Source organism: Mchenga conophoros, linkage group LG17 (assembly GCF_057382185.1).
Source record: "Mchenga conophoros isolate Kocher_MC1m ecotype Shallow Benthic linkage group LG17, M_conophoros_male_GT1.1, whole genome shotgun sequence".
Classification (NCBI taxonomy): Eukaryota; Metazoa; Chordata; class Actinopteri; order Cichliformes; family Cichlidae; genus Mchenga; species Mchenga conophoros.
The window spans coordinates 40,942,629-40,970,430 of NC_140542.1; the positions used below are offsets into that span (position 1 = coordinate 40,942,629).

Below are 27,802 nucleotides of genomic sequence, written 5' to 3' on the forward strand. Positions count from 1 at the left end.
CAGAACAAGATACACAAAATACAGGACATAAAAGTTTTAGAAAGCCTTTCTGTGAACGTATGTTTGAGGCTGATAATGAGTCAGCTGTGGGGGTCTGAGCTTTTATAATGAGGCAGGTTTTTGGAGCTCTTTAGGTGGTTGGTGTAGATAGAAGTGAGGCCATAAAACCACAACAGTGAACCACAGTGTGATATGAGAACGTAGCTTTGGACATAACAGCTACAGTGACACAATAGCAATAATATACTGTGTGTGTGTTGATAGGTTTGTAGCTTGAACCCATCCGCTGGAACGTTAAAGGCAATATAATTACACTGCAAAGCAAGACACAAGTAGGCAAGCTTCTTCATGTTTCTCGTGCACGGGAGAGAACCGGACAGGCACCGTTCCTTCGCTTGACCCCAGTTGCTCTCGTCCGTTCTCCCGTACCACTGCTCTTTTATTGAGGTTACATGAATATGCATAAGTTCATTAACATATGACGTCTACATACACACAAAGAGTACCTTGCCTGTGTGTGTGTGTGTGTGTGTGTGTGTGTGTGTGGACTGCTGATCAAAGGGTCAAACATCCTTGGTCAGGAAGAGGGTAGCCTCCCCCTCACCCTAGATGGTTCATCCTAGATAACACGGTGAGGAAGTCCTGCAGTTCATCTAAACAAAGAGCACTTAGACTAGAACAGACGCAACTACGTTAATCCTACCATAAAACAATAAGACACGGTATGACCTCTCATGCTCCCAAAGTGCTGTCTAATACACACAAAGTTTGCAGACTATCAAGGATCAAAACCTCTACCAATCTACAACTAATTACAAAACTCTAAGCATATATAAGTAAATATTTCTAAGCATAAATGACAATCAACAATACAAATCTAACATGTGTGTGTACACGTCTGCCACAGATTCACTCAGATGTTTGTTGGTGGAGCTGCTGCTTCACGTGACTCTGCTGCACGTTCACCAACACACTCATGTATACAAAGGGCAGACGGTCTTGTGCTGTCACATTCGGACTGACCTGCAGAGTAACAGGGTGACTATTCGTCCATGCCCACAGGGCGAAACGTAACCGATGGATGTAGCTTTGACCTTTCACTGCACGTCTTTCCTGTGAAGATTAACAGCTTACATTCAGATATTACATTATTCAAATCTTCAAATGAATCTGGATACAGAAAAATAGCAACCTCTGTCATTAATATTTTGGCAGTATATGTTGTTATTGTCAAAGTTTTGTGGAGAATTGACATGAGAGGAAGAACAGAAGTGAAAAAGTAAACACCAAAGAATTAACTAGAATTAATTTAGTCCAAAAAAAAAAAACCAACTAAAGTGTTTCAGATCAAATGTTAGACAAAGATAACACAAAATGCAGTTTCTGAATGAATGCATTTATTTTAAGGGGAATAAAAATCCAAACGCTGATGGCCCCCTGGTGGGCCCCCTGAGCGTCTGTAATAACTGGCAGTGAGTCTTTACAGCTCTGTGGAGGAATCTGGGTCCACTCATATTTGCAGAATTGTTGTAATTCAGCCACATTGGAGGCTTTTTGAGCATCAACCGTGTTTTTAAGGTCCTGCATCAGCGTCTCAGTTGGATTCAGCTCAGGACTTTGACCAGTCTTCATTTGGTTTTTCTTAAGCCAATCAGAGGACGACTCACTGCTGTGGTTTGGATCATTGTTGCAGAACACAAGCGTGCTTCAGCTTGAGGTTGCAGAAAGATGTTGGGACACTTTCCTTCAGGATGTTTTGGTCGACGGCAGAATTCGTGGCTCCATTTCCCACAGAACAGCATCAGGCCATCACACTATCACCACCGTGTTTTGCTGTTGGCATGATCTTCCTTTGCTGAAATGGTATTTTTACGCCAGATGTAACAGGACACACCTTCCAAAAAGTTGAACTGTTGTCTGTCAGCCCACAGAGCATCTCGGGGGTCATCAGGATGACCTTTACGTTCCTGTTGCTCAGCAGTGGTTTTTATCTTGGAGCTCTGCCATGCAGGACACTTTTGTCCAGTTTCTTATGATGGAGCCGTGAACACTGACTTTAACTGAGGCCGGCAGTTCTGTGGATGTTGTTCTGGGGTGTTTTGTGATCTATTGGACGAGTTGTCGCTGTGCTCTTAGGCTCAGCAGCCACTCCTGGGAAGGTTTTTTCCATTCGCGGTGAATGACTCTCACTGTGGTTCGCTGGAGACCCGAGATTTAGAAATGGATTTATAACTTTTTCCAGGCGGCGAGATCTTGATTACTTTGTTTCTATTTTGTTCCTGATTTTCCTTCAATGACCGCATGATGTTTGGAGGATCCTTTGGTCTACTCCACTTTGTCAGGCAGGCTCTATTTAAATGATCTGCTGACTGAGAACAGGTGTGGGTGTGGTCAGGAGTGGGTGTGGCCAGGCGTGGGTGTGGTCAGAGAAACTGATCTCTGCTTTCCAAAGATGTGATGCACCACAGTTGATTTATGTTGCAAGAGGGAGTGACACAGATTTTTCTTTCCTTTAATAATAAACACCTTCATTTAGAAACAGCACTTTGTGTTTACTTTTGTTATGTTTGTCCAAAACAGAGTGAGTGAGTGTGTGTGTGTGTGTGTGTCTCTCTCTCTCACAAAAACAACAAAAGAACTGTTTTACACAACTTGGGTTTATTTATACAGTTGTTGTGTACTTGGGTCATCTCATGTCATAGCCATTAAATACCCCATGAAAGAACAGATGAAACGAATAATGACAAACTTACTGAACATCATGTGACCAACTCTGAAAGCTACGAGGAACATAAATGCTAATGACCAAAAGAAAGAGTAAACTGATCAGGAGGGAAACCACGAGGTTCTCAGAGAGAGGAGAATCAACACGTCACACGGCGCCAAACAGAAAACACCGAGCTCGTTCAGCGCCGACTCGGGTGGAGGATCTCCCGTACCTGCACAGTCTCTGGTCATGTCAGACTCTTTTATGAGAGACCTCAGCAGAATAGCAGAGCCCACATTAAGGCACAAGATGATACATGCCTCCTTTACACTGCAGAAAGAGAGCAGATGGACAAAATATATCATTTCAAATATGAGTTGACATGCGCTCTTAGGTCACAGCAGTGTTTCTTAAGCATGAAGGCTTCATGACATGGACGTCTTATCTGTGTCTGTGGGGGGCAGCGGCCCAAGCAGAGGTGCCCAGATCCCCCCACACCAGCTATGTTTGTCTACAGTCATTACTGGTTCCTGCTGTTGTGTTTGTTCTCTGTATTTTTGCAACAAATCTGGGATAAAGACGTCTTGATCTGTTATATAATCTTGCATATATGTAATGTGATTTTGAACAGTTGTAAACTTCTGTATGACGCAGACATCGTGACTGATAACTCAGTATCGGTTACGATGGCGTCCATTTACCGTAGCATTTGTTTCCTGAGCCTGTACTCTGTGGTACCCAGGGCTTCTTGTTCCCCTACCCCGCGCACACACAAACGCACACGCACGCACAGACACACACTTACTGCTTAAAGAAGTTCTCTGGTTTTTTGCAGTAGTGACCAAAGAGAGGAAACAGATTCCGGGTCATGTCAAACTGAAGCTGAGCTGCTCCACCATCACTGAAGTTGTTACAGAGGATCACCTGCCAGAGGAATAAAGTTATACACTGAGACACGTTTGTGCTGGAAGCTCAGCACTACAAAACTGACAGAACATCAAGTGTATTTACTGTGAAGTCAAACTGAAAGGTTACATTTAGTTTGGTTTCAAAAATATTTTTGTTTGTTGTTTTTATTTAGGAGCAAATGTCTGGACAGGGAACAGCTTAAAGTATTCTACAGTCTTTTACAGTGTAACTCCGTATCGTTCAGAGACGTCACTAAACAAATTTTTTTTCTCTTTAAATTTTTAACTGGCAAATTTTCAGAGATCTTTAAATGTGTTGGTCCCAAAAACAGACCAGAGCCAAGAAAGGGTGAGCATTTAATATTTCATTGTTTTTGAAATATTCATGTTCAATGTGGGAAAAAATGGCCTGAAAGTGGCTCAAAAGAACATCTTTCAAACATATATAAAAAATATTTTGACATATGAAACAAAAAATTCACAGCAGGGAAAAATGTCAACATTCAACCGATATATTCAACACGCGGCGTCATGGCGGCGATAGCTCAGTAGGTAGACTGGTCGCCCCATGATCAGAAGGTCGGGGGTTCGAATCCACCGAACAGCTACCCTGAGGTGCCACTGAGCGAGGTCCCTGCACACTGCTCCTGGGCGCCTGCTTAGTGACTGCCCACTGCTTCACTGAACGGGTCCCACGGGGATCAATAAAGTAAACATTATTCTTATTAAATAAACCAATGCAAAGAGCAGCCTGCAGCGTTTGGTGGGAACCTTCAGCAGTTTTGACTCTTCCATCACACTTCCACACTGAGCAGACGTTTATTGTTTGCACGCTCTGACACAAATCAAGGACAATAACAGTGAGGTGGGTTTAGTGAGCACTGACTGCTTACGTCTTGGTAGAGAAAGTTGTCGAGTCTTTCCGCCAGGCCCTGCCAGGCCAGGTGAAACAGAGAAAAGCCAAGCACCTGATGAAGGTTCAACAGTCTGTCCCTAACGCACAGCATCATGGGACATGCTGTACTGGACAGGGACATGGTGGACTGGTCTTGTTGTGACGGCAGGGACAACCACCTAAGTGAAGAACAGAGTAACAGCTAAAAACTTAATGAAACTCTGTAATGTGGGACTTTGTTATATTTCTTAGTGGCAGAAAAAATATTAAAAGGACTCAAGAAACGATAATAAATAAAAATAATGATCAAAACAACAGATTGAATGTAATTTTATAAAAATAAGAAATATGATGTCACTTTATTTTGATGATGTATCTGAATAATAGAAATAATGTGAAGTTTTTATTAGTGTTGTCCTGCAAAGCCCCACAGTGTAAATACAGCCAACGCTGGCACAGGCCCGCGAGCATTTCAGGCTTTTAACTTTATACAACAACAGTAACTATTATTATTTTTCCTTCTGTCAGACACAAACATGTGTTATCTGTAGTTATTTACGAGCTCTTGTAAAGGTGGGGGGGGAATATAACCTGGCCAGGTAAATATGCTGCAGTGCTGGATGACACCACAAGGTGGCGCCTCCTTATTTTGCAACATTGTAATGAGTCTCACCTGTTTCACTGTCAGATTTCGCGTGGTTCACCTGGTATTTCTGTTTTCTTGCTGACACATTCAGATCAAACTGACGTTATTGTTATTTTGACCTAAAAATATTAGAAAAATAACCAGATGCTTACTCTTACTACTTATTACTTCCAGGCTGGACGACTGTGATTCATTATTATCAGGAAGTCCTAAAAACTCCCTGAAAAGCCTTCAGCTGATCCAAAATGCTGCAGCAAGAGTCCTGACAGGGACTAGAAAGAGAGAGCAGATTTCTCCTGTATTGGCTTCCTGTTAACACAGTACCATAACACAGCAACAGAGCACTTCACTCTCAGATTGCTGGTCTACTTCCAGGATATTTAAAAGTAGTATGAGAGGCCGCGCCTTCAGCTGTCAGGCTCGTCACCTTCAGTGATACTACGATATAAATTTTAAGCTTCATCGTACTGTTGTAGATCTACGTAGCAAGTTTCATTTGTTAAAAGCATTACAACTGATGTATGGAATTACATTAAATGACTTTTGACTGTTTGGAAGCAGAAGGACGAAGCGTCCTGCAGTTACTGTGAAACATAAGCCCTCGTTTAATGTATACATTTACGATTTGGAAAGCAAAGTTTCCCAAATTAACTATAAACAGTAATTGTTTGACACAAACTGTCGCTGGATTACTTTAATGCACAAAAATAAATCTTTAAACCAGGTTGTGGTTGTGAAGCCTCTGGACTGCTGTCCCGTTAGTCTAAAGCTACACAGATGTCTGAAAGCTAAAACTTGATTTAAATTGTGTAAAACAATACAAAGAATTAGCCTGTCGTCAACAGGTAATTCTCACCTTTCTTGGCAATATGGTTTGGCTTTTTCTTTTATTTCTCTCATGAGAAAATCCAGCAGTCTTCCCAGCATATCTCCTTTTAAACGATCCAGCAACGCTAAGAGACCGTCAAACAGAGAGCCCTCGAGAGAAGCCAGACGACCCATCTCCATGATGCCCAGGCCTCCGGGGACGGCTTCTTCACCGAGTGAGACCGCTGTCTGCTGCAACTGTAGGAAAAACTGAAGAAAGGAAAAGAACCAGAATTATAAAATCTTAAATATCACTCATTGGCTCAGCTGCAACAGGTCAATGCAGCACGATCTTCTAAAGATTTACTTTTTGGGCATCCCTGCATGAATGGAGGGATTTGTGTGTCCCAGTGATCACGGGACTATGTTGTCTGGAGAAATTTGCCTCTGGTAGGGTCTCCCATGGCAGATGGCCCCCACACCCAGGACCAAAAAGCAATTCACAGAACCCTCAAGTAGCAGAACAGTCCAGTGCACCCTACAGGAATGGGGTACCTGGGTCCTACCCTGGAGCCAAGCCCAGGACAGTCTCCAGGGCGAGGGCCACATTGGCCCGGCACCTTGACCAATGTGTCCCGGCCAGGCTCAGTCCTAAACAGCTGGGTCTGACGTGGCCACAGCTTTGCGCTGCACCCAGAGAGACCTGGAGAATAAGATCAGTGACGATACACGTGTCCTCAGTTTGGGAGGCTGAGCGCAGGCTGACCATACACCTTTTGGTACCATGGAGGCTGTGAAACGCTCCATCTTACCTGAGAAGGTTGGTCCCACCGACATGAGTGTGGCACATCGGTGCAGATGAAGCTGAAACCATCTAATGCTTGATCACTGGGTGTTCAGTGAGCCCCAAAATCTCAGTCAGCAATCTCCAGGCCAGAGTGACCCTTGATGGTGAAAGGGCTTATCCCAGTAACGCCTCGGCTCCTTCATGCATGCCAGGACAGCGGACATGGGGAGGGGTGAGTTTCCCCGCCGATGGCGATGCCAGGCCGCGACACCTGGGCAGGAGGAATGGCATCCTCCTCATTTTCATCTACAAGGATATCCATGTTAACACCCTTCTCTTCATCTTCTCCGTGCTTCTCCCCAAAGTTGAAGAGCTGGTTGAAGAGAGGAAGTTGATCCTCTGGGGGGACATGGTCCTCGGGGGGAAGGGGGGGGGGCCCAGCATGCAGCAGCTGAGCTGGATTCGCCACTGGGCTTTGCTGCAGTGACGCGAAGGAAGGGATCGGCTTTGGGGTCACAGCCACTTGCAAATGCTGCTCCCAGATTCTGCTGGGCATTACGTGGGAGTGTTTGCAGGAGTCGGGGTCTGCTTGCAATGCCTGTGCGTGCTTGAAGCCCATTTAGGCAACGCAGAGGGGATGGGGGTCATAGCTGAGACGGTTAGTCTGCACGCAGCTGGGCAAGGGCGAAACACGACACCCTTAACCTTACCCCACTGGGGTTCATCTGAGAGGGTCCAGGGGCTGTATGTACTAAACCTTCGCTTTGGCAGCTAGCAATAGCCACAAAACCAGAAGCTACTTGACGAGCTCGTTTTGTAACACGCAGATAGCAGTAACACAACACCCACTATTACAACAATATATCAGCTCGACGAATCACAGCATAACAGATGTTCTTGAGAACCAGAAAAACAAGTTCTACCTTGACGGCAGCATCATTGAACAGATTAAGTTGAACAGACTGAGGAGCTCATGGAAAAGAAAGCGAGGATGGCTGGTTTGGGGCCTGGGGCTCTTATAAGGGGGTCAAGGGGACCCTGTGTCCTGGAAGTGATTGGTCCATCTTGGACAGACAAGCTGGTAGTGACGCTTCCATGATTGGTCACTGCTGCTTCTAGTGAGATACGGAGGAAGGTTTGAAAGAGAACACCCACCACATCGTTTCCCCAGTCTCCCAGTATGGTGGAAATGTAGTTGACAGCATTGAGGATGGCACAATAACGGACACCCAGTGGGCAGCGAGACTCCTCCTTCATCACCTAGAAGGGAAACGAACAGAAAAACATTTAAGAACTGACTGGAACTTAAAACTGTTTCTGAAATAGCCATAAAACCTTTCCCAGACTGATGAGGAGAGACAATACTACTGTGACCATAACACACCTAAATGCTCCAGACCGGGACTGCTTCTGCATTTAGGCTTAGATAATAAGATCAACAAAGAGGTAAACATTGTGTTTTTTAATGCCCGTACGTTTTGCCCATCTGGTGCTTAAAGGGGTTAACAAAGACTATGAAACGTGTGCACATGAGTGGGTGCTCAGAGCTGTGGTCACCTGGATGCAACTAAACTGGACTGCACTAAGGAAGAACGTGCCTGATAGCCCAGCAGTGGATGGACATCACACTTCATCCACTATGACTGTGAGTGATTACTGTCTCTGGGTAAAAAGAGGATTTTGTTCACTGATTTGGAGCAGATGATGAAGAGCTAACCTAATTCCCTGATCTGTCATCTCATTTTGTCAGCTGTTGTTTTGAATCTGAATGTTACCTGAGTGAGTCGTATACGAAAGTCATCCACGAGTTCTTTCTGCAGCTCCAAAAATTTCAGTTGTGCAGAAGGACAAGGTAAGGTCCGGTACCGCTCTAAGTATGGAGGGACGACAGAAATAAAATTATTCAAAAAATGTTTATATGCAGTAACAGGAAATAAGATATTTTATAAACTATTTTGTATCCCTTCCAAACACAGCTCGTATCGTTATTTTTTGATTCCTTCTTCACCCGATGAAGTTGATTTACCAGTATAATCGTTTGCACCAGTATCACTGGTAAGAGTTTGATGCTACCACCATGCTTGACTCTTTATAAGTGGGCCGCACTTTCTATTACAGCTCTGTAATAAAGTGGTAATAGTACGGTAACAGGGGAAAGTTAATACTATACAAATAAATTAATAACCGCATAATAGCGCCAAATCACAACAACAGTCGCCTCAGGGCGCTTTATGTTGTACAGTAGATCGTACAATAATAGATTCAGGAAAACCCAACAATCATATGACCCCCTATGATCAGCACTTTGGCGACAGTGGGAAGGAAAAACTCCCTTTAACAGGAAGAAACCTCCGACAGAACCGGGCTCAGGGAGGGGCGGGGCCTGATCATTCTGGATTTAACAGGAAGCCAAAACAGGAGAAATCTGCTCTCTCTTTCTAGTCCCTGTCAGGACTCTTGCTGCAGGATTTTGGATCAGCTGAAGGCTTTTCAGGGAGTTTTTAGGACTTCCTGATAATAATGAATTACAGTCGTCCAGCCTGGAAGTAATAAATGCATGAACTAGTTTTTCAGCGTCACTCTGAGACAGGATATTTCTAACTTTAGAGATGTTGCACAAATGGAAGAAAGCAGTCTTACATATTTGTTTAATATGTGCGTTGAAGGACATGTCCTGGTCAAACATGACTCCAAGGTTCCTCACAGCGTTACTGGAGGCCAAGGTAATGCCATCCAGAGTAAGAATCTGCTTAGATACCATATTTCTAAGCTTTTCAGGGCCGAGTACAATAACCTCAGTTTGATCTGAATTAAGAAGCAGAAAGTTAGCGGCCATCCAGGTCTTTATGTCTTTAAGACATTCCTGCAGTTTAACTCATTGGTGTGTGTTATCTGGCTTCATGGACAGATAGAGCTGGGTGTCATCTGCATAGCAGTGTAAATGTATGCTATGTCTTCTAATGATGCTGCCTAAGGGAAGCATGTATAATGTAAACAGAATTGGTCCTAGCACTGAACCCTGTGGAACTCCATAATTAACCTCAGTGTGTGAAGAGGACTCTCCATTTACATGCACAAACTGGAGTCTATTAGATAGATATCATACAAACCACTGCAGCTCGCAGGCTGTTTGTATTTATGCTTATTACAAAGAACCTATTAGTGGTAATAACTTACCTGTAAGTGCGACCTGTAAGCGTACTGAGATTGAAAAGCCTCACATTTACTTCTCTAAACAAACAAACATAGTTCTTCCAGGTGCTACTGAAGCTCCTGTTTGTTAAATGAATGTTCAGTTTCCAGCATGTCGTTTCTTCAGACTTCAACCATCCAATCAAATAACTGAGACCAAACGAGTCAACAGCAGAAAAAGTTGTTTGGTGTTGGCACAGAAGATTTGGCAAGTTTCTCATGGGTGCGACAAACATACTCTGCTACTCAACCCACAAACGCATTTTCACTACATCATGGCACCATTTAAAGAAAGATAAAACAGGCTTTCCAACGGCATAGAATTTATTTCCATAAAGCAGTTTACAACAAAGATCATTTCCTTACCTCACCTCTTGCTCTTTGGTGAAATGGTGTTATACATAAGTTAGAATATTATTAAACATAACAAAACAGCTCAAGCTAACCTAAAGCAGACAACGATACTCAAATCTTACCAGTAATAACCTGCAGCAGAGTCATGAAAGTCTCCGCACAGTCTGGAGCCTTCAGATCATCCATATCACTGATGTCCTTATACTGAGAGCTCCAGGCTCTTTCAGCCGAGAGCATGGCATCCATCTTTTCCACTGCCACTGTATGTACAGAGAAACATTTGTGTCAGTTACTGATCAAACTTGGAGACGATGAGATTGCAATGCAGGCTATCGTATGAAATGAAATCTTACGAGCAACAGTAACAGCGAAGAACAGCCACATGTAGTTTAAAGAAACAATCTGTCACATTATTCAGGATGATCTGGAAGGACTGCAGGGCCTTTATGCTACAATATAAGGTACTGTAAGGCAACGTTTGTGAGGCTATATGTGCGATCAGATCTTTACATGTGTGCCAGTCTCAGGGTCCACGGATTAGCCGCACTGCTGTCACTGAGTTCTGACCATTGAATAAAATATTTTGTGCAGCTGCTGACACACAGCTGATTCTGTATTTTAGGCAGTACCACACCATCTGACTTCAACAAAGTGGTCCAGGACGTCCTGTTGACTAAATGCGCTCCTGAGTGTTTTTGCTGTTATAATGACATTTAGTCTAAGGCCGTGTTAAAGAATAACCAGGCACGTCACTGCAACGGATGCTAGGACTTAATGCAAATCCTCCAAAAGAGTGAATCGACTTCTCTGGAGTGGATCATGCAGCATTGCTAAGTCTTTGCTGTAACATTAACAGTAATTTTGAGAAACCGTTTAGTAACCTAGTGTCACTGGGAGACAGTGAGAGTCTACTACTGTTAGAAACTTCACCCTGCATGACCGTCATTACGCCGTCGATGAGCAGCATTAATGTTTCATCAATCTCAGTAAGATCTCAGCAATATTAGACCGTGTCCTTCATGTTTGACTGCAGTTTGGGTTTTTACAGCTGCAAACCAAACACGTGGTCCAAACTGCTTCAGGATGAAGACTTAACAGCATCACAGTAAGATTTGTTTCGCATATTGACCAAAGAGTTCACGGTGTCAAAGAGGTGAATGATGCAAGAACGTCACCTCCTCTGTGACTGACTCATTTATATGGTGTGCGACACGTATACTCGGGGTTAGCAAAGCAGTCACTTTCCACTGATTGGAGTGATGTAGCAGGTGGAGCTCATTCAAACAAAATCTGAGTTTAGCTCATTTAATATTGAAATAACAGCATAACAAATGAGACCAAGAAAAACGTGGTCTCATTTGGAGCAGCAAAGACCAAATCGTCCTTAAAAACTCACTCTTCTTTTCCATAGTGAGCCACTTCTGTAGGACTGCATCCTCGAGAAGGAGGTGAAGCACACCAGGCAGCTCTGCTGGGTAGGAATGGTTGCTTCTCAGCTCCTTCTCAAATTGCAGCACCTCCTCCACCAAGTGACAGAAGAGCACATCATCATACAGCAGCTTAGAAGCATCACTGGCCACTTTCTCTTGGACTAGAGACAACAGGCCTCGACACAACTCCACCTACACGAACACAAAGGTACTGCTCAGTTTCAGGAAACAACGAGTTTGCATGAGGCTTCCCTGTAAGCTGCTCAGCAGAGGGTGGGAAAACATTGTAGTGCTCTTGTACAATAATAAGTTGTAATAAATATTAAATCTGCCTCTGAGGTTTGACGTCAGTCTTCTCTGTGGCGTCGCTGAAATAGAAACTGCCCAAACTGCCCTGAGCTCCAATCAAATGTTTACTGTGTTACAGTTTAATGAGCCGTGTTTGAATCTTATAAGCATCGATTATTTCAGTTAGCTGAAACAGTTCTTACTTCAAATATCCTCCTACAGTCCACCTATAGTCACTTTTATGCCCACACTTTAGGAATGAGTGAATTATAGCATAGTAACAGAAAGCATACCTTGGCACTTAGAGTTACCCCTCCTCGGTCCAAGATCGGCTGGATCGTTTCCTCCATGAAGGTGGAGTTGTTTCCCATCCACATGAGAACCTGTGTGAGGTACCATTCTGGCTGAAAATACACAAAGAAGTTTATTTTGGATTGTGATGACAGTCACAAAGCTAGTCTCTCTGATACGGCTTGTTCTTGTAGAAAACACAGGACTAAATAACAGCCTGGATTAAAGTAATTTCACGGGGTAAGTTTATGCAGCCATGACAGAGGGCTCAAGTATTCCTGTTCCAAACAGCACCCAGTTTCTCAGCAGGAGGATGCAACTGCAAAAATACTCTACAGATGACCTGCTAACAATGACGACTGTGACCACAGGAGCAGACAGTTTGAACCATGACAGAAGCACAGACTGCAACTCAGAATCTAACAAACATCCTCTGAACGCTTCCAAGTAAAGAAAAACATGCACAACAACAACTGAACCCACTGGTGAGGACGAGGGGATGCCCTGGAGCTGATCATCATCATCAGCACATGACCCACAGCAGCGTAATTACACGTGTTACCAAACAACACATAACCTTAGCATACGTACATACGATTACTGACATCGCCTCTCAGAGCGATGGCTCAGCTTTGAATACTCCGTGTTAATCCTTTTCAGAATCAGGATACTTTATCAATCCCTAAGGAAACTATGTAGGAGCGAAATTTTCAGCCTCTTCTTGAATCTTTTCGTAAGCTATGGATTCGAGGCCCCATCGCCCCCCAGCATCAATAACACGCTGCTTATTGCAGAAGTTATGACACTTCACTCGCTGATGAGCACCCGGCCTCGGAGCCAGGGAGCGCTCGATCGCTCAAGGCCGCATTAGGAGGAATTTACTGTGGAGCAGACAGAGCGCACTCGCTGTACGCTCCACGCCTGCCTGCAGCGTGTTGTCAAGTGGACGCAGTCTGTGAGCAACTCTAAAGCTTGTGCTGCCGTGAAAGAGCAAAGTTACAAAGCGTTAAACTGAAAGCGAGAGTTAAAAATAATGAAAAGTGTGCACCGCACCCCCATCTGTGCTTTTGGTGAGGTGCTGTCCACGTGCTCGCCAAGGTTCAGAGGATGGTTTGGATCTATTAATCATCCAGAAATCAAACAGCGGTTCCTTCAGTAACTCATATGTACGCTTATCAACAACTAGGATTTCAATATAAAGCCACAGAAACATGACTTCCCTGTAACATTGATCATGACAGCTAATGCGATCCCACCTTAAACTGACAGAACAGCAACCCTGTGATCCGGCAGCGCGGCAGCGCGGCAGCACTGCATCACGGCGCACATCAAACACTTTGTTCCCTCTTGTGTTAATCAGCGTCCAGACTTTGACATGTTGCTGCCAAACGTTTCAGTGGTCAAAGCTGTTTTCAGTGACCTCTGAACTCTCACCTTACTGACAGAGTTGGTCTGCCGGTTCCCATAGAAGTGGTATTTGAACCTCTTGTTGAGAGGCAACAACATGATCTGGATGGGCAGACAGAGGGGAGCAGGTTTGGACATCTGAGGAGAGGACAGAGCTTCACTGGAGTCCAAAGTCCTCTGAGACAGCAGATCATCACTGTCAGACAGTTAAAGAGCAACGTGTGCGCAGGGAACATGTGTTATTATAAAGACGGCTCTGCACGCGTGTGGTGGAACAAACATTCCTGTTCATGTCTCCACGTCTCCTGCAAACCATGTTTAAACTTTTAAACAGTGTCCCCAAAACAAGGTCGTCTGAAATTAAAAGGTCTCTTTGGTTACACCAAAATATAAGCATGGGAATGTATATAATGTTAAGAACTTAGTGTGTGAGTGTGTGTGCGTGTGCGTGTGCACCCATTTACATCAGGTAAATGAAATAATAGTTAAATTATTTAAATTAAGTCAATTTTAACCTCAAATGAAAACATGTCCGATTACATTTTTCTTTAACAAAAATGAAGCCAAAATGCACAAAAAAACCACATAAAAACATGCAAAGTAACAGCCAGGTGTTCGTGATCAGGCCACGTGGTCAGAGGGCCCGGTGGCGCCAGTGTCCGGCAGCCTCGCCTCTGTCAGTGCGCCCCAGGGTGGCTGTGGCTACAGTGTAGCTGCCATCACCAGTGTGTGGATGTGTGTGTGACTGGATGTGGTGTAAAGTGCTTTGGGGTCCTCAGGGACTGAGTAAAGTGCTATACGAATACATTTACCATTAAATTTATTAAGCCTGCCCACCTGTAGAAACGCAGAGCATTCAGTTTTTTATTAACAAAACTCCATGAATATGGAGGCTGAAGGGACATTTCCCAACAATTTAAAGTCACAAATGAGAAACATGGCAGACAGTTTCCAGTCATCCTAGGAGTATTTACAAGGATACGAGGTCTGCAGGGCGAGGAGCTGCCCGACCAGCAGCTCCAGCTGGCCTTCAGTCTCCTGACAGCTGGGCGTCAGTGTCAGTGACTGAGTGGGAGGAGAGATGATCGGCCAGTGAAGCTGAGTCAGCAGCTTCTCAAAATCACTGTGAAAGAAGAAAATGGATTTGGGTCACATGTCAGGGGACATCTTTGCTTATTAACAGCTAGCTCGTTTTAAAGAATCATCAGCAAATTTACAAACGAGCTGATGATGGAGCGTGTGTCGGATTCATGAATGTGTTTCTGAACTGAAGCAGCCTGGAAACTCCCATCAGGGAGAGGCAGCAGCAGCTTCATATGTTCTGAAATATGTGGTTCTGGTTATTATTTATTATTAACCTGTCACCATGTCTTTAGTCTAATAAGGCACAGCAGCTTTGAGGGCTCCCACCTGGTCAGACGGTCCTTCATGATTTTGTGCCAGAAGCTAAGAGTTGCTTGGAGGAAGTTCTGGAGATGAGAACATCTAGACTGGTTTAGTCCATAATCCAGAGCCGCCATGCTATCCACTGCCCTTATGGCTTCCCAGGCACTGCTGGTCATCAGACACTGCTGAACTGTAGCACTGGAACACAAGACTGCACGTCACTGCTTTCATTACACCACAGCAGGCACCAACAGGAAGACCACAGGCCATGAACGAGACTCAGAGAGGTGGGCTGCCGAGTTACAGAAAAACATAAGCTATGATGTGCAAATCTCACCCTGGGTCGCCTCAATCAAATGACCATTTCGTTACCAGGCCTCTGGAGAACTTCAAGACATGTTGAGTCATTTAGCCGTTTAAATCAGCTGTGTTGGATCAAGGACACATCTGAAACCTGCAGGACACCGGCCCTGGAGGCCTTGGACACCGCTGCCCTGTACCATCAGAGTCTAGATGCATGCTCAATCATCCAGGTAAGTAAATGCCAAAAGTTCTGCTCATCTGGACGTTTTCATTGGGAGAAACGTTTCGTCACGTCTCGAGTCTCAGCTGACTGAAGACGTCTGAAAACATCCAGATGAACAGACTCAACCTTTGGGATTTCTCATCAGTGGCTTGATAAGAGAGTGCTGATAACCAGCCACATGGCCCGTCTCCTCTTCAGTTCAAAGGATGGGGCATCTGTGTTTTGGGGAAAGGATTTCAATTTGTCTGACCTTCACAACAGTTTGCTTCGGTCTGTTTTCCACGAGCTCTGGCACAGAGAACGGCACACTGTGCCCCCAACATGCAGGACTGACTTTTGACCCTGCACACAGACTTCTGCAGATTCTCAGAACCTTTCGATGACATTGTCGTCTGTAGATGATCTAATGATCCAACAGTCTCTGCAGTATTAGGTTGTGTTGATGCAGTTCTGAGACACGCTGCCTTCCTTAGATAATCTTTTTACATCCTGTCACGTTACAGACCTGCTGCCACTTAATAACATTCAAACTCGTTTCAGTGCCGCTCACTTTTCCCCGTTTTTGTTGCCCCAGTACCAACTTTAGAGGTTTGCTGCCATCAAATTTAAAATCAGCAGAACTTGGCTCCTTTCCTTCCTTATTTAAACATCTAATAGATCTTCTGCTGTGAATAAAATACAGATTTATGGGACTTACAAATCATTGCACTCTGTTTTTATGCACACAGCATCTGGACTTTAAAAGACGGCATAAAGCTTTGTGTTTTTAAATTGCTCATAAACAGTGAGGGTGTTACCTGAGCTCCTCTATGTGTTGAAGGCATCTTAGGTATTTCATGTGTCTCTCTATAAAGTCAACCTGGTTACACGTTTGTTCGAGTTTATCCATCCAAGGCTGGGCATCCTGTAGGTGCTGCAAAAAAGAGAAACAGACATTGAAGACGTCCAGTATTTCAGTCTGAAACCGTTTGATAGCAACAATGCTGGACAGCAGCAGAGAAGCGTACAAAGATATTAGGGTTTCTATGCTGTACAGATCGGTCACATTTCACACACACACACACTTTATTTGTCTGTATTTGTCCTGTAAGCTCGGCTCCTGTACCAGAGGAGGATCTGCCACAGCATCGTATCTGTTCCTAGAACGGCCTTCTTCTGGCCACACATCTCAGATGTCAGTTTGGAGGTTAATGTATCGGCAACATCGGCACGGCAAGATGATGGGTGGTGTTCAAGGGAATCTCCTCTCAGATCTGGACCAGGGCATCCCTGAGCTGGACTGAGGTGAAACGCGTGGTGTCGGATAAAGTCATGAATCCATATCCGTGATGGTTCTTTTTCTCGCTCCTGGTCTTTCGCGGGTTTCTGCTGCCTAAAGTATTCACATGAGCACATGATAGATAATAGATAAAGATAATCTCCCAGAGGTGTTCTACTGGATTTAGGTCAGGTGAGGATGGGGTGGGATCAACTCCTTCATCCTCCAGGAACTGCCGGCATACTTTCGCCACCAGGCCAGGCATCGTTGTGCACCAGGACCCGCTGCACCTGCGTGGGGTCTGACTGCGGCTCCACAGATATCATCCTCTCACCTGGTGTTCTGCTCCAATCAGATCTGTTCTCCCGGTCTGGGGTAAAAAGGCTGACTGTGAATGGATTATTATTTATTATTAACCTTTATTTAACCAGGAAAAGTCCCATTGAGATTAAAAACCTCTTTTTCAAGGGAGTCCTGGCCAAGAGGCGACAACACGTTGAAATTACAAAGTTACATACATATTATAAATAACAATTACATTTTAAAAACATTTTTCTCTGGCTCTCTCAAGCTGGACTTAAAAGCATTTAATGAAATAAGATCTGCTATCTTCCAGTCTTTTTGCATCATGTTCCATGTGAAAGGGGCAGCATAAGTAAAAGCCCTCTTTCCCAGTTCAGTTCTGACAAATGGAACAAAAAAAGATCGCTTGAACACAGGCTATAAGAAACAGTACTCCTCCGTGTGAGCAGATCGCAAATGTAGGTGGGCATTTGTCCAAGCAGGGCCTTGTAAATAAAGATGCACCAGTGAACAAACCTCCTGGAGGACAACGAAGGCCATCCCACTCGAGCGTACAGATCACAACAATGGGTCAAGGCCCTACAGTTTGTAATAAACCGTAAAGAGGCATGATAAACTGAGTCAATCTTATGAAGACACTGGGCGGAAGCATTCATGTACAGCAGATCACCATAATCTAAAACAGATTAAAATGTGGCATTTACAAGACGCTTTTTTGTCTCAAAAGAAAAGCAAAATTTGTTTCGAAAGAAAAATCCCAATTTTAGTTTGAGTTTTTTCACAAGATTGTCTATGTGAGGTTTAAAGGTCAGAGAATCATCAATTAAAAAGCCAAGATATTTATACGTGTGCACCACTTCTATGAGGTTTCCCTCAAGAGTGGACACCAAGGGGACAGTTTGAGGAAATCTCTTCATGTTTGAAAACAACATTAGCTTTGTCTTTTCAGCATTGAGAACCAATTTCAGCTCCAGAAGTGTGTGCTGAACCACGTCAAAAGCTTTCTGCAAAGATTCTATTGCCTTTTCAAAGTTTGAGCCAAAGGAATAAATAACTGTGTCATCAGCATAAAAATGCATACGAGCATTGGACACATTTTTTCCCAAATCATTTATATACATGATGAACAGCAGAGGTCCTAAAATTGAACCCTGTGGCACCCCAGTGTGAATATTCAAAAGTTCTGAGCACAGATTTTCACATTTAATGCATTGAGTCCTGTCACTCAAATAGTTAGTGAACCAGGAGACAACATGTCTAGACAGCCCCAAAGAAAGAAGCCTATGCTTTAAAATGGCGTGATCCACAGTGTCGAAAGCTTTTGACAGGTCGATAAAGAGAGAAGCACAGTGCTGTTTTTTATCCAGAGCAAGTATGTCATTTATCACTTTTGTGGCAGCCGTAACAGCACGATGCTGTTTTCTGAACCCAGATTGCAGTTTTGAGAGAACTTCATTAGAGTACAAGAACTCTTAATTGCTCACTGACAAGAGACTCAAGGACTTTTGCCAAGACACACAAGTTTGATATTGGCCTGTAATTAGTCAGAATGGCCGGGTCGCCTCCTTTTAATATTGGCGTAACAAAAGCAGACTTCCAAACAAGTGGAATTTCTTTATTTTGGATTGAAAGATTAAAAAGGATCGTAAGAGGTTGTGCAATGTAATCAGCTGCTATTTTCAGAAAATAGGGCTCTATTAAGTCTGGCCCTGGGGGTTTCCTGTGATCTAAGGCTTTAAGAGCTTTATGCACTTCCTGGACAGAAAAAGGAGAAAAATCAAAAAGCTCCCCAAAATATGTTTGGGGTTCTGTACAGGGAGTCATGGGGGCTGCTCCAACAGAGTTAAATAAAAAAAACCAGTAGCTACGAAGTGCTTGTTAAAGCTATTTAAGACCTCAGTTCTGTCATAAACTGGGACAGAATCTTTTAAAATGAATTTTGGAAGAGCCTGTGATATTTTATTTATAGATAAGGACTTAATTACTTTCCAAAATTTCTGAGGGTTATTGAGGTTTTCTGTAGTAACAGATAAATAATATTCTGACTTAGCCTTCTTGATAAGTGTCGTGCATTTGTTTCTTAATTTCCTGAAATCTAACCAGTCAGTCAGGGAATCGTTTTTCCTAGCTTTTGCCCATGCCACGTTGGGCTGATGGATGGACTCTGATAATTCCGATGAAAACCAAGGGTTCTCCCGTCCCTTGACCCTAAATTTTCTGGCAGGTGCATGCTTATTTAAAATCTTCATAAAAATGTCTTTAAAATAAGCCCAAGCCAGATGGATGTCTGGTATCAGACTCAAATTTTCCCAGTTTACCATGGACAAGTCATAATGAAACGCTTGTTCATTAAATATTTTAAAATTTCTTTTACAGATGATACGCGGTTTACATTTAGGGATTTTAGTGTTCCTACAGGTAGCAACTACACAATGATCGCTTAAATCATTACAGAACACGCCTAGAGACAGGAACTTATGAGGGACATTTGTTAGAATTAGGTCAAAGTAGATTTGTCAGGACTCTTTATATTTGGCCTTGTAGGTAGGTTGACCAACTGGCTAAGATTAACAGAGTCACAGAAGGATATTGTTCTACTTTAGCTACAACACTGCAAATAAAAACATTACTTATTAATATCTCAAGCTATATGCTGTATACTGCTGTAAGTGGGCATTAATGCATAAAATATACTGCTGCAAAACAACTAAGTTAACAGGAACAAAAGAAAAAGCACGACCCAGGCTTCACCGGCAGAACACTGCCTGAAGTCATGCTTCCTCCGGTGACTCATTTCCGTCCCATAGTGCAGTAGATGGCCCCCTTTTGACTTCAGGACTGCCGTAAATGTCACAGATTCAACAAGGTGGTGGAAGCGTTCGTCACAATGATGCTGACATTTCAATATGGCCCAAACAGATTTCCAAGCTGAACATCCATGACGCGCACGGATGTCGTGTTCAAGAAGCCGGTGCGCTGAGGATCGGCATGTAATGTCGCTAAAAGCAGCCATGAAGAGGTTCCACTTTGGTCACAAAGGGGCCGGCGTGGTCACAGCAACACTCAGGTGGACTGTGGCATTTCAACAAAGTATGTTTGGTACTAAGAAGCCCAAAGGTCGTCACACCAGCTTCAGTCTGGTGTTTGCAGGTCGATCTATGACTGATTGGGTTTTACTGTGCATTTTATTATCCAGTTATGCTTTTACTGTACTGGCAGTGTAACTGGGATCATTGGGAAGTGAAGCCCAAACACTACTGGCACTAATGCAGCCCCAAACAATGACAGAGGCCTCACTGAGTTGTAAACATGGCTGTATACGCACTGTTGTCCCTCATCCACACTAATCACGACAATCTGAAGCAAAAAGCTCGAACTGGGATTCATCAAAGACAGTGACACTGATGTTCAGCTCGTGTCACACATCACACTTTCTCCTACTTTCCTTCCTTAAAAATGTCTTTTTGTTTTTCTTTTCAGTTTTATTTCAACATTATCACAACATCGCCTTAGGGTACTTTATATATTTTAAGGTAATGACCCTACAATATTCAACACCCAGTGCATCATGGGAATCCCCCGGCAGCCTACGTCTATTGCAGCATAACTAAGGGAGGATTCAGGGTCACCTGGTCCAGCCCTAACTATATGCTTTAGCAAAAAGGAAAGTTTGAAGCCTAATCTTGAAAGTAGAGATAGTGTCTGTCTCCTGAATCCAAACTGGAAGCTGGTTCCACAGAAGAGGGGCCTGAAAACTGAAGGCTCTGCCTCCCATTCTACTTTTAAATACTCTAGGAACAACAAGTAGGCCTGCAGAGCGAGAGCGAAGTGCTCTAATAGGGTGATATGGTGCTACAAGTATCAGCATACTTTATTAATCCCTAAGGAAATTATGTGGGTACAGTAACAGAAACAGACTATTTAACAATACAATATGTGACAGATTTACAAATTTAAGAAATAGCACAATAAATACAAATCCCTCAATAATAAACATCACTACTGCAGACGATCTCAGTTGATGCTAGCAGTCGTTAACGAGGACCTGCTTGCTCACCGGAGAGCTGCTTAGCTGACCTTAGCTTCCATCACTGATTACACAACCCCACACAGCATGCTGTGGACTTGGCTGTGAAGAACTCACTCACAGCCACTGAAACACCAACAGATGGGACCGAGAGGATCCTCACTGGTCAGTATCATCGGGCACTGCTAACCTTCTCAGCGTCTATGCACCCACCAACGATTCTCCTGTTTGGGACACTCGAAAACCAAGGTCAGGGAGGTCCCTTATTCACGAGCTGCTGTTTGCAGACGATGCAGCATTCATGTCTGCAGCAGTTAGTCAGCCCTTTGTCTGAGGCCTGCAACAAGTTTACCTTAACCTTTAGCCCGAAAAAGAGAAGCATCATGATCCAGGATGCTGACTCCGGTCCATCCTGAGGTGGTAGACACCTTCACCTACCTTCCATCATCTCTAACTCCCTCTCTCTGGAGATACAAGTGATAGCAAAAACTGCAGCTGTCATGGCTGAACACGCGTGGTATCAAGCTTACATATTTGGCACACTCCTCTATGGCACTGAATCCTGGTCCGAGTAAGCCAGCCAGGACAGAAGGCTGAACAACTGCAGCCTCTGATATCTTAGACGTATTGTGGTAAACACCAACGTACTGCAGAGAGTCAGTACTCCAAGTCTGGGTGCACTGCTCAGTCAGAGTCAACTCAGATGGCTGGGCCATGTGCGATGCATGAACCCGGGTCACATCCCCAAGGACACGGGGTATGGCGAGGTGTGCGAGGGCTCACGCTGTCGGAGGACCAAAACTCCACTTCCACGTTTGGAAACGTGACATGAAGCTGACAGACATCAACCAAAACACCTGGGAAAGCTCAAGAGGCTCGGAGCGCTACCATCAAGGAGGGAGACAAGACAAGAGTACTTTGGCGTCCTTAGTGATGTCACTACCTTGTGCAGGATGTTGAAGGTAAGTTGTTCCCTCTGCAGCAGCGCCTCCAGAGAACACCTGGCGTCCTCGACAGCAGACAGAGCTGCTGAAACTTTAGGAGGCACCAAACTGGACACAGTCAGGACCTGAAAGGCAAAACAGAACTGCTTACATTTCATACCGAAGATTTCAGAGCGTCATGATTGTGTGAGCTTTCTACAAACAATAAATTCTATAACTGTGTGTAAATGTGCAAGTTACACGAGTGAGTAACAGAAAGACGAGAGCAGCAGAAGGGGATGACAGCAGGCCTATGGACAACTAAATGTACCGTAAGGGTGTTGTTTGTATTTTAAACGATAAAAACTGGCTGCTTTGTGCACCAGTGACATCATCACACGGCCACAACCATTTATGCTCGCCATCACAAAAAGCATCACCACTCAGAGAGCAGCGCCACATCAACACCGACAGACGAAGAGGAAAAACTGAAAACCCCAAACGTTACATCTCAGACTTTACAGGCCACAGTTAGCATTTCCATCCATACGAGGGCGTTCATGAACAGTTTTTTAATTTCCATTATAAATAACTATAACGACATGTGTAATGGCATTTCAGTGGTGCAGCGTCCCCGTTTAAGAAAATCATAATTAAATTTATAACATCTATTAAATACAAATTTGTTTGTTAATTAGTTAGTTAGTTTATTTGCTTGTTTTAATCAATTTTAAATCATGCTTTTTATTTGTTCTTGTTTCTAATGTCTCTGTAAAGCACTTTGAATCACCTTGTTGTTGAATTGTGCTATACAAATAAACTTGCCTTGCCTTGCCTTACAAATAACTATAATAGTAGATATAAATAGAAATAATATGTAAAGCCTATGGGAAATACTGAACAGTGTTATAAAACGTGGGGCTGGACAAAAGAACTACAAGTATTTCATTTGTAACGACCATGAATATGGACGCTGTGACAAACAGTCTCAATGAACTCTTTGTAACTGCTGCACCAAATTCAGCAGAAACAGGCGCTGATCCTGGGAGAGCACAGGACAAACCGGATACACCGATAGACAGAAATCCATATTCTATGTTCCTCACAGCCATCGGTGAAAATGACGTTTTTGAAACTGTCAAAAATGTAAAAATCAGAAATCTTTGGATTGTAATGAGATTGATATGATCGTGGTTAAAAGAGTCATTGAGGCTGTTATAAAACCGTTTACATACATCTGTAATTTATCATTTCAAACTGGTCGATTTCCAGACAGAATGAAAATAGCAAAAGTTAGTCTATACAAATCTGGCAACAAACACCATTTCACAAACTACAGGCCGGTCTCTTCACCACCTCAATTCTCAAAAGTTCTTGAAAAACTGTTTAAAAACAGACTGGAGAAATTTACACATAAACATAAACTACTCACTGAGAGTCAGTACGGGTTCAGATCAAGCAGATCAACATCATCGGCACTATTAGATTCAATAGAATACATCAGAAATATGTGTCTGGGTCATTCAGAGACTTGACAAAGGCATTTGACTCCATAGATCCTGATATATTAATAAGAAACCTGGAACGTTACGGTGTCAGAGGGGTCGCTCTAGATTGGGCCCGGAGTTATTTAGGTGACAGGAAGCAGTTTGTGAAATTAAATGCTCCTTATGTGCACATTGCTTGTGGTGTACCCCAAGGGTCAGTTTGGGCCCAAAATTCTTCAACTTACACATTAACGACATCTGTAAAGTGTCCAAAGTATTAAAAATGGTTCTCTTTGCTGATGATACAAACATCTTCTGCTCTGGTGATGATCTGCAGAACTTATTGGAGGATATGACTAATGAAATAAGTAAAGTAAAATAAATTTCTGGGGGTAAAAAAATCTTAACTGAGAGCTCACGTAAGATATATTCATTCCAAAGTATCACGAAGCATTGCAACACTAAACAAGGCAAAGCAGGTATTAGACAGAACATGCCTTCATGTTCTACTGTTCACTGGTTTCACCTTACTTAAGCTACTGTGCAGAGGTCTGGGGCCACAACTGTAAAACTACATTACATTCACTTTGTACTCTTCAAAAAACGCAGTTTGAATCATCCACGCTGCAGGTTACAGGTTACTGCAGTCTGAAATATTGAAATGTGCCGATCTAGTGAAATTCCAAACAGCACAAATTCTATTCAAAGCAAAAAATAAGGAACTGCCAGGAAATATTCAGAGTATGTTTGTTCTTAAAGAAGTTATAATTGAAGGGGTTTTTGTAAGTGAAGGTCCGTACTGCAAGAAAAAGCTTCAGTGTTTGTGTGCATGGAGTGAAGCTGAAGCAACGTCCAACAGAAAACGGTTCAAAAAGAGTTAAAAATATGATCTTCTTGAACTATAAAGACATGAAAATGTTGAAATTAAGTGAAAGTCTCTAGAAAATGTCATGATGTGATATTATAGCATATCGGAAATCTGTTCGCTATTTTATTACAGATTGTATCAGTACGGACGATGACTAAATACTGACTGATAACTTATGGCAAAGGGGTGGGATTAAAGAAGTGTGTACTTCTTACTCCCTTTCAACACGTAAATGAATCAGAATGGTAGCAATATTGAAATGTATCAACTTTTGTATAGTATCTTTTTTCTCTCGTATTTTCTTTACTAAATGTACCTGTACATTGTTTACATGTTTGAAATAAATTAACAAACAAACAATAATTATTGATACATATTTTAGAATTGTAATACATAATGCCAGAGCGTGCAGGGGTACAATCTGACTTTTCCGACCATATTCAATTTTCCCAAAAGGTTGACAACGCTACGTCTACATAGACAGGTAGGTAGGTGTGTGTGTGTGTGTGTGTGTATGACATCAAGACCAGGAAGTTCCTGACCATGCATGGAGGGTTTCACCCTGTGGCGTGGGTGTGGTCCTTGGCCAGCTGCAGAGGAGGCGTGATGCAGTGAGCTCCCGGGGCGGCGCAGGGGCGGGGTGAACAGGTGTGCTGGGATCTGACAGTGATTGTGTCTCTTTATGTGTTGGCAGTGACAGACGGAGGTGGACGTGACAGCAGAGAAAGAGAGCGCGGAGTATATGTGTCCACTACAACCCGAGCTTAATAAAAAGTTCTGCACTGTCAAAAGTCGCTCCGGCTGGTATTTCTTGGGTCCACCGTTACACACCCCAAGTCCAGCACCCTGAGGCTGTATGCTAAGCACAAGGAAGGAGGCCGGGGACTGGTGAGTGTCAGCACCACAGGATGAGACATCAAACCAGTGCAGGTGGTGGGAGACAGGAGGACTCTGGCCAAAACATCTCTGATGGACAGAGTCTCCCAGCCCATGCATGCTGAGCTGCAGAGCTCCTTCAGTGACAGACTGCTGCATCCTCGATGCATGACGGAGCGTTTCTGCAGGTCCTTCCTCCCTGCAGCTGTCACACTGTACAATCAGAACTGCTCCCAACAAACACAGGTTTACATCAATGCTGTAACTTGCACTATTTCATCATCCGATTCACACTATAAGCTGAGTTTGCCTCTTATCTGAAATACACTTTATTTACAGATAAAATGTATTTCATTTTATTTAATGGTAATAACTGTACAGTACTCTGTTTTTGGTAACTACTGTCCTTGATGTAAATATATATATTTTTTAAATTGTGTATGTTTCTGTTCTGTGCGCTGTTTGATGTACGTGTGTTTTTTTCTTGTTGCTGTTACAACCACATTTCTGCTTGTGGCACAATTAAAGGATTATTCTATTCTAAACATCCACGAGTACATCGTGGAGAGGCCACAACCCGCCGTGACCGTCCGTTACAAAAGCAGAGCTAAACCTGGCATCAACAAATGTACAACAAAAGACCTGCATGATGTACAAAACTGTTATTTCTTTGGAAAACTACAGCTCATGTCCCATTATGATCCACTGCTGTAAGAACTCATAATAATAATAAAGATGATTTTAGGTAGTGCCAGAAAGCACAGACACAGTGTATGTTAGGCTGTCTGAAACAGTGATGTGCTCCTGGTGACTTATTTTCACTGCTGATTAAATGGAGTCAGTAACTTAGTAACAACTAACCAGTTTCTGTCTGGTAAGATGAGACGTGAGCTCAGGTTAAATGAATAAAACAAAAACGTGTTTCTAGTGTCCAAAACAACAACAACTGTTCCTGTAATCACCATTAAAACCTTTACTGGGAAGAAGTTGGTGTGAATCCTTCAAACCACCGCATTAACAAACTCCAACATGAAGAAAAACAAAGTTTTTAGTGATATTTAGAGATTTCTGAGGAGAAAATGAAGCTGCCCGCCGGTGTGTTCAAAGCCACCAGACAACAGGGGTTTAATCCAACAAGTCATTCAAGTCTGTTTTGACAACACTGAGACTGGAAAGCTGGGAGAAAAGAGCCGGAATAGACTCAACACAATCAAAACACTGACTTCTGGCAGTGGCTCATACCAGCGCCCCCCACTGGCTGCCTGGAGGAGTACAGTTTGATTTAAAGCTATAACTGAGCTCAAAACAAGGTTTATACAATCAGTCTTTCTACCATAAATCTAATTTAACTATTAATAAGTGCATAAACTTCACAACAACGCACAAACGTGTTTCTCGAGGACACAGAAATGTGTAAAAATACAGTGTTATAGACGTTTGTTTGTTTACGTCTTACATTTTTAGTGTAAAAATGGAGATATATAGAAACATGCACCGTCATACTGTTCCCACGCCAGTGTCCACGCAACTGCACCACTACTAATCTCATATGTGGGCTTGTGCACGTTTTTACTGAGCTGTGATTAGGACACAGACGCTGGCAGCCCACAGCTCATTCTGTGGGCTGTGAGGTCATTGTGCAAATGTCCTGTTTATAAAGCTGCAGTCAGCTGAGACTGAAGACGCCACCTGGATGATGACGAAACGTTTCTCCCACGGAAACGTCCAGATGGACACAATCAGCCTTTTGGGAGCAATTACAGGGTTGGTTTGTTTGTCTTTAACTGGGAGACTCGGTTGCCACATTTCCCACCTGTCCCGGTGTTAGTGACACAGCGAGCAGGACCGCATCTCACGCATTCTTCGCTGTGTTTCTGTATATATGATGCTTTCGTTCACCTGCTCCTTCAGCGTGTTGTTCTGCTCGGTCAGATGTTCCATCAGCTCACCGACGGTCTTCGGGCACATCAGCTCGGTGTCTCTGTCCTCCAGGAAACCCGCCACGAAGTCCTCCGCAGATAAAGCTTCGCGGTGTGGCGCTGCCGTATGAGCAGGCTGTGAGGAACATGTTGTTATTTCACTCTCTGCTCGCGCTGGCGTTCCTGTTACGGCCGCCGCCATCTTTCCTCTCGAATGCAACGACCGCCTTCCTCGGAGGCGCTCGTGAATTGTATTTGGGTTCCCCGCGGGAAGAGGTCACGCGTGTAGCGGTCACGCGTAGTTACACACATGCCAGGCTTTCATATTACATTTTCCTTTATAGATTGTCTCACATAAAGGGACGTTACCACGCGTGTCTTGCTCTCTTGTAAACTGTAGCCACTGCTGCCGTATGGCCCGTGTTTGTTTCACTAACACGAGGAGTACGCTGGAGGAGAAAACAAGCCCACATTTGCCTGAAAACGCCTACGTCACAGATGGCGCCGTCCGCTACAC

The 27,802-nt window shown here is 43.5% G+C and overlaps 1 protein-coding gene across 1 annotated transcript; it reads right to left on the bottom strand.

Moving 5' to 3' along the window:
• Nucleotides 1–342: 342 nt before the first annotated feature.
• rint1 (RAD50 interactor 1) lies at nucleotides 343–27,802 on the bottom strand. The gene is made up of 15 exons (XM_085251978.1): nucleotides 27,266–27,802; nucleotides 22,156–22,281; nucleotides 16,422–16,537; nucleotides 15,123–15,296; nucleotides 14,695–14,835; nucleotides 13,740–13,908; nucleotides 12,308–12,418; nucleotides 11,693–11,918; nucleotides 10,419–10,556; nucleotides 8,526–8,620; nucleotides 7,906–8,010; nucleotides 6,013–6,233; nucleotides 4,509–4,689; nucleotides 3,513–3,631; nucleotides 343–3,037 (listed from the first exon to the last, which is right to left on the bottom strand). Exons 1-15 carry the CDS (start codon nucleotides 27,485–27,487, stop codon nucleotides 2,827–2,829), a joined length of 2,355 nt encoding a protein of 784 aa, XP_085108104.1. The 5' UTR covers nucleotides 27,488–27,802; the 3' UTR covers nucleotides 343–2,826.

What these genes read in the sequence shown, in the direction of transcription:
- rint1 (XM_085251978.1), bottom strand. Translation starts at nt 27,487, where the DNA reads ATGGCGGCGGCCGTAACAGGAACGCCAGCGCGAGCAGAGAGTGAAATA. An exon ending in ACAACACGCTGAAGGAGCAG is followed by an intron (nt 22,282 to 27,265) that starts GTGAACGAAAGC and finishes TTTGCCTTTCAG; the next exon opens with GTCCTGACTGTGTCCAGTTT. An exon ending in AGACCAACTCTGTCAGTAAG is followed by an intron (nt 12,419 to 13,739) that starts GTGAGAGTTCAG and finishes GTGTATTTTCAG; the next exon opens with CCAGAATGGTACCTCACACA.